The sequence below is a fragment of the Elgaria multicarinata genome, chromosome 2, assembly GCF_023053635.1.
Source record: "Elgaria multicarinata webbii isolate HBS135686 ecotype San Diego chromosome 2, rElgMul1.1.pri, whole genome shotgun sequence".
Taxonomy (NCBI): domain Eukaryota; kingdom Metazoa; phylum Chordata; class Lepidosauria; order Squamata; family Anguidae; genus Elgaria; species Elgaria multicarinata.
In genome coordinates this window covers 21995080-22002470 of record NC_086172.1, presented here as the reverse complement: position 1 = coordinate 22002470, position 7391 = coordinate 21995080, and the positions used below count along the sequence as shown (strand labels likewise).

General features: G+C 41.9%; 1 protein-coding gene across 1 annotated transcript; it reads right to left on the bottom strand.

Annotated features, from left to right (window-relative positions):
• Positions 1-1045: 1045 nt before the first annotated feature.
• METTL21A (methyltransferase 21A, HSPA lysine) lies at positions 1046-6632 on the bottom strand. The gene is made up of 4 exons (XM_063118563.1): positions 6553-6632; positions 3867-4021; positions 2152-2263; positions 1046-1728 (listed from the first exon to the last, which is right to left on the bottom strand). The coding sequence occupies exons 2-4, from the start codon at positions 4011-4013 to the stop codon at positions 1331-1333; spliced, it is 657 nt and encodes a 218-aa protein (XP_062974633.1). The 5' UTR covers positions 4014-4021; positions 6553-6632; the 3' UTR covers positions 1046-1330.
• Between the last annotated feature and the right edge of the window lie 759 nt (positions 6633-7391).

Here is a 7391-nt window from a genome sequence, read left to right as displayed (position 1 = left end):
GTACTGAGGATATCTCATCAGTGTTGGGTTGAAGACCACTGATGGAAGTACGGGCAAAAGAACAATTCCAATAATCAGTCAACCCAACCTGGTATCCTCCAGATGTGTTGGATTACAAACCCCATCACCCCCATGCTGACTAGGAATAATGGGAGTTGTAGTCCAACACACTTGGAGGGCACCAGGTTGGGGAAGGCTGGGTTTAACCATTTACGTGGCACTGGCAATAGGATCACATTTTTGCATTGTTACTTTTATTTTCCCAAAAACACTAATTCAAATATGCTGGGCTTACTCAGATACAATTGTTCTCTTGACCAATCCTTTACATTCATTAGGACTACATCAAGAGTTGCTGTTTTTCTCTCCCTTTACTGTCAACACACAAAAGTTTTCTTTAATTACTGTAACAGTCAACCCGATAGAAAGCTAATTCATTGTCTCCAAGCAAGCAAGCAAACAGGCTTGTTCTACATAATCTAATAAAGTATTTCCTTTGCAACTGTCTCCATCTTTTTCTTTCCAGCCATAGAATAATTATGATTTGTTGTTCCATTGGGGGAATGGTAAACCTAAGAGCCTCATCTTGAGATGTTCTTAAATCAATCCTTCAAATAGTATAATGCATTTAATGCCAGTGGGAAACAGAGCAAAATGTCAGTACTCTGAATCTAATTGAATTTTTCACTTACACAGAGAAAAAAGGTCTGAGTCTTCCTCAAATAGGGTGATCATATGGAAAGGAAGACAGGGCTCCTGTATCTTTAACAGTATTGTAGAAAAAGGCATTTCAGCAGTTGTCATTTGTATGTGTGCAGCACCTGGTGAAATTCTCTCTACATCACAACAGTTAAAGCTGCAGGAGCCCTGCCCTCTGACCAGATACAGAAGAGGTCAGGGCTCCTGCAGCTTTAACTGTTGTGATAAAGAAGGAATTTCACCTGGTTCTCCATATACACAAACGACACCTGCTGAAATTCCCTTTTCTATGCAACTGTTAAAGATACAGGAGCCCGGTCCTCCTTTTCATATGGTCACCCTACCTCAAATGCAGTTCTAGCCATGATTTTGCTTACTAATTATTCAGGGCCATACTTTGTATGGTCTGAGTTACCACATGAATCAAAACAAGCAAGAGGGGCTGGTGGAAATATTTAGGGTGCAATCTTATGCATGTTTAGATGGGGGGAAAGGCTTCAACTCCCAGCAGGCCCCAGGCCTTTCCCCCATCTAAACATGCATAGGATTGCACTTTAATGTAAGTTATTTGGTCCACATATACTGTGGATGGAATGGGACATGAACTGTCCATCATTCGCAATGAATCAAATCACAAATCTTCCTTCTGAACCTTCCGCTGTGCTTTGAAGATATGCACGTCATTACTAGCATCATAGAACATCTCCTGGACTGAAAAAAGCCCTCTCAGCATGTTCAAGAAGTTCTGATCCCGCTCGTAGCGGAGGCGGCATGATAGCAGAATTACGGTCTGGTCAGAGCAGAGATGGTCCAGCGTGTGAAGAAGATCTGGAAATGTTTCTTCCAGGTAAACGATGTCCGCACCCAAAATAAAGTCATACCCTCCTGGAGAGAAGCCGGCCAAATCCTGTCCCCAAGTCAATTCCTTCACCGTTGCTCTTGGCTGGAGGGCAGCAGGTAAATTAGTTTGTACATTTGACTCGAGTAATGCCAAGGCAGCCTTCCTGTCTGTGATTGTAACATGTGCACCTACCCAAAGGAAGAAGAAGGAGGTAAAGACAAATTGCTGGCATCTAGCACAAATTTAATAATGCAAGGCCAATTTTCCAAATGTATAAATTCATTTGTAAGCTGGAACTTGGAATCATTTTTAAAATATTATTTATGCTCACTGCCCAGTCATGTCATTCAGCCAAACTGTAGAGAGCAACAACTGTTCCAATATATTCAAGGAAAGGTAAAGGCTTGTTACTTTAGGTGCCATGCGGACTGGGGCGTGCTGGAAGTTGTAGGACTGTTTTCTGTCTAAACAAGCATAGGACTGGGCCCTAATGCTCTGTAGTGAACACACACAAACCCCAAGAAAAGTAGTGCAAGTCAGAATCACTGTCAGATAGTGAAATGAACTTAACAGGCATCATTAGCACCCAGTTTCTGCAAAGAGAAACTTACCAAGTAAAGCAGCTACGATTCCCACCAGGCCTGTCCCAGCTCCTAATTCAATTACCAAACGTCCTTCTAAATCGATACTTTCCACCTCTAAGAAAGTGCACAAGACCACAGCCTGGGCCAGAAGAGGGAGGGAAAAGAATATGATTAAAAGGAATGCTAATTTGGGTAACGCCAGACCAGTTTTTTCTCATATAGATCACATGAGAAGCTTGCCAAAAAAAGAAAGGGGGAAAAAGTAAAGAACGTTGATGAGATGCCGTTGATGTGAATGCAAACCAGAATTTCATTGAGTCCTATCTGGCGGTTCTAATGCACACACTCAGGTTGTAGGGTGGGTACAATGCCACCCCTGCCACACCACACACCAGGTTCGGATGACGTGCCAACCCACGCAGAATCATGAAGGACTATGCAAATAGCGATCACACGCATAGCCCCCACAGGGGGAGAAGACCCCAAAAACTTCTTTTCTGATAGTGATCGTCTGAACGCACCCAGAGAGGTTATTTGGGGTATGCTCATTGAAAATGGAAATCAAGATATCCCCCCACAGAAAGGAGGATTCAACTGCAATTTCTTTAATTTCTGGCTCACGGTAGACCACAATCTACTAGACAGATTTAGAAAAAAATATATACTAAAGAGCAGAATCCATCCTCTTTGGTACCAAAGGAGTACAAACAAATGTTTGGCTTCTCGTAAATTTCTTTCAATTAGGATGGTTGGCTGCCAAGTTAGAATTCAAAACTAGATAAAAGTGTGGGATTTTATATCCTGAATAGATCCAAGATCACACCTTGATATACCATGCTTAAATGTCAGCAGGTTTGGAAGATTACTTTATTTCAATAAGCTGAAATTCCACCTCACTTGCGACACAGCGTCTGTGGAAATTATCTAACCAGTATTTTATAATTGCATTCTGACTCAACCTATAAGGATTGGGGTTTGAATGTGTCTTTTTTAATTGTGAATATTGGTCCAATTCTTCTCTACCACTAAAAACGATAGACATTTTATTTTGCCAATAAGTAATTTGGAAATGACAAGGAAAGTAGTTGCTTTAGCACACACCATAGGCAAGAATTTCCAGAGGATAGCCGTGTTAGTCTATTCCAGCAAAAATAAAAAAGAGTAAGGTCCATACAATTCTGTTGGAAGTCACCTGTCTTTGATGTTGTATTACACCACTGTTGGTGCTTGGAAGTTTACTTACGATTTTTTTTAAAAAAAATGCAATTTTGATCTTAATCATAAAAGTTATTGTTATGGCTGATGATCAAAGCAAATATGTTATCTAAGGTTACTATTTATATTGGGTTATCAATGAGCACTTGTCCTTTAATGTTCTGGTACTAGACTTCTTGTGCTTCCCATACAACAATACTTGTTTCTCCTGAAATTGTAAATTATGCATTCCTGTCCCTCACCCTTCTCTTAATAAGTGATTAATAAATACAGTTGTCATGTGGGGACCCTTAAGCATTCTGAAACATCTTGTATGATTTGCAAATTTAAAAGGCAGGACAACATCAAGACAGGACCATGCATTGCTTCTGCCAAAATAAATTAGCAGAGGAAATTAACGGAATGGCCCAATGGGTGCACAAGCGTAATGGCACAAATTAACCTTTTTAACCTCCAGCTGCTGTCTGAAGCTATCGATAGATCCAAGCTCAACTTGGCACAAATGAAGACGTGTAAAGGATACGCACCGCATCCCATACCACAGCAGCCACACCCAACTGATTCCAATTCTGCTTGATCTCAATGGTACGGTTTGCAAAAGTATACGTGGAGGAAGATTTATGTAACTTCTGCATCCCCCAAAGAGCGGTGTCATCGTAAGGAACCAAGGCCATCTTGTTGCCTATCAAACCAAGGGGAAGTACAGGGTTAAGTCAGATGAGGTCTATGGGAAACACCAGCCACAAGAGTCGGCAGAAGCTTTGCTCGCTCTCCACACATCGCTTTTTCCAATTTTTAGCTCAGTCCATCCCGAAGGCCCCAGGTCAGCAACTGAAATGCAACATATTCACTATCTTGCAGTTTGACCTCAGATAGGAAAGCCAGGCTAAATAAAGCCAGACAGTTGCCAAAGCTGAATACATTAGACTACATTAAATGACCGCTACAGCATCAGAAACACAGATCAAACCCAAACTTTCGAGAATGCACATTTACTGTCAAGAATGCACAACGGGGCGCCTACTCACACATTGAGAAACATAAATGTTGATCAGCAAAATACACTTTAGATCAATAATTTTAATAAGGAATGAAATAACTATGCGGAGAATCTTACAGAGATTTTTTTAAATCCTCATGGCTTCATTATTTTCAGAAATGTTACATCTCTAGTCTTTCTAGAAAAGTGTTCTTATTACATAGTTTTTAGATATCATTTTGGGGGGAGTAAAGGCTAGTTAAGTATATATAACAACTGTTACCCAGAGGACCTTCTCTTCTGCTGCTCCCAGACTGTGGAATGGCCTGCCGGAGGAGATTCGTCAACTTGACAGTCTTTCAGAATTTAAAAAAGCAATAAAGACTGATCTATTCCGGCAGGCCTATCCAGTGAAATCTTAGAATGTTTTCAGGATGTTTTCAGGATGTTTTAATCATGTATGGTATGTTTTAATTTGTTTTTTTTATACTGTTTGTTTTACACTTTGAATTGTTTTAGTTTTTGTGAACGCCCAGGAAGCTTTGGCTATTGGGCGGTATAAAAATGCAATAAATAATAATAATAATAATAATAATAATAATAATAATAATAATAATAATAATAATAATATAACTACTTTGTCTTAAATTCTAAAAGAAAATATTTCATAATTCAATTTTTCCAATTTTGGAGGGGGGAAACCAGAAACTGTCCTCAGGAGAAAAAAAAGGGGAACCTTTTTTCTTTTCTGCTCAAATTTTTCTGTCCCCTCCCCCCCCCCCCCCCCAGGCCTTCACATCTCTAGGTGGGATGAGGCCCACACCACAGCTAGGCTGATGTTGCCTCTTCGCTTTCCACACAAAGACAAAGGAAAATCTCAAAGACCCAAAGCATTTCTATGTGACTGGTCAGTTCCTAGGGAGGGAAATTCAAAATGACCAATAAATACCCTGGCAGGACCTGGTCATGCTGGCATGTTCTTTGTTCAAAAATATTTCCAGAAAGAGGGTGTGTGTGGGCACATGTGCAGGCTGGGGTGCAGCTCCCAAGCTTCTGCCCATCACTGTCTCATGTGACCCGCAGTGGTAGAGCCCCGCTTTGTCGCACGTTCAATCCCCGCCATCTCGAGTGAGAAAAACTCCTGCCTGAAACCCTGGCGAGCCTCTGCCAGTCAATTGTCAAAAATACCACCCCAATGGGCTAACTCCGGATAAGGCATCTCCTTGTGTTCCTGTATCGCCCAACCCTGCCATAGTACGATTAACAATGTTGGATGTGGAAATAGGTGATGGGAAATAGATTTATTATTATTATTATTGATTAAATTTATAGACCGCCCCATAGCCGAAGCTCTCTGGGCGGTTTACAAAAGTTAAAAACAGCGAACATTAAAAAGTATACACAATTTAAAACCATCAAAAATATAAAAACAACAGTATAAAACAACAGTATCCGTTTAAACAACAACAGTTCTGGGGCCCATTAAAAAACAAACAAATTTAGCATATGTTGTTAAATGCTTTAGTGCTTTAATGCTTTAATGTGATTTTAGATTGTAAATCTTTAGACAGGGTGTTGCTGTTTTATTTGTATATTTTGTACAGCACCAAGTACATTGTTGGTGCTATATAAATAAATAAATAAATAAATAAATAAATAATGCTGTTAAATGCCTGGGAGAAAATGGATGATGGGAAATAGGTTTGTATAGCCACATGGTTTTGTGTGTAATCATAATTTAACTATGCAGGGCCGGCCCTGCCACGTAGCCCAATGCAGCACCAGCACTAGAGGGCATTTATCTAATCCCCATTCAAAGCCCTCCAGGCTAGTAGCCCTCGCATCTTGTGCCAGAGAATTCCATGCATGGGCTGGACGAGGTTGTGTGGGCTTATGGAATTCACTGCCACAAGATGTGATGACTGGACTCTCATTGTTCATATTCCTGTCTTGTCTTTAGTTTGTACGTTTGCACAACAACCCAGTGAGGTGGGCTGTCAGCATTTCAATGTCACCGGAAGAGGCGCCAGGGAAACAGGATTGGGCGGAGGGGGCGGGTCCTGTGCCGGTGTGAGCCAATGGCAGGGGCGGGCTCGTCTTTCCATCCGCGTTCTCTTTCCGGCCCTTCCCTTCGTTAACCCTTGAGATCCCTTCGCGACCTCCCTGCAGAGGCATCTGCTGCTGCTGCTGCTGCTGCTGCTGCTCCCTCCTTCCCTCCCCCGTTGCCAGGTTACCACGCCGGCAGGGCTCCTCCCCCTCCTTGCTCAGCGGCGCTGGGTCCCCCTCTCGGGATTTCACCTTTCGCTGGCACGCGAGCCCCGAAGCTCCTGGCGGAAGCCAGCGCAGCAGGACGATAGAGATAGGAAAGTTAGAGCAGTACCCAGTCTCAACTTCCGTTAAGCAGTGAGTTGAGAGGGGGGGAGAGAAACCCCGCCATTATTCTTTATGGATGTCGGATGGAATCGCTCTTCTTCGCCCTCATTAAGATTTTTTAAAAAACAAAAACAAAACATCGCATCGCTTTGGTTTGAGAAGTTGGAAATCAGTTCAGCGTTACTTAGAAGTCAGATGTCATGAGGCATCTGAGGATGGGTGACTCTACATTTCTACCTCTATGAATCGGAGAGGGCTTTCTACCCCTGGCAGAGCGCCCTCTGTAGGCGAAGTTGCTGCCCTACAGCTTCGGGAGCTGCTTCTTGTTGTTGTTCTGCAAGGCCAGTGGTGCTGCAGCTGCATGGCCAGATGTGTCTTTATCTTTTCCTCACAGTGGCCTGGTTCAGACAACACACTAAACCAGTAGTTCCCAATTAGTTAAGTACTATGGACCCCTTGTTTTTCAAATGCCAAGCCATGGACCCCTCCTACTTTTGAAAAATTTGTTGTCTCTACGGTAGTTACTTGTGCGAAGCAATTTTTTGGAGAAAATAAGGGGTAGCCCCTAATAAGCAAAGGATTTTAAGTATACTAAAAAAAAGACCATAGAATCTGTGATATTACCACGCAAAAATGACAATGGTTTAGTTAGGAATATAAAGACGAATTTAATTTTACTAACGTCTAGTTTACAATTGAA

Excerpts from the sequence above, each read along its gene's own strand:
- METTL21A (XM_063118563.1), bottom strand. The coding sequence starts at position 4,013 with ATGGCCTTGGTTCCTTACGATGACACCGCTCTTTGGGGGATGCAGAAG. Across the intron at positions 2,264-3,866 it reads CTGCTGTGGTATGGGATGCG|GCTGTGGTCTTGTGCACTTT; the intron begins GTGCGTATCCTT and ends CTTCTGGCCCAG. Across the intron at positions 1,729-2,151 it reads AATCGTAGCTGCTTTACTTG|GTGCACATGTTACAATCACA; the intron begins GTAAGTTTCTCT and ends TCCTTTGGGTAG.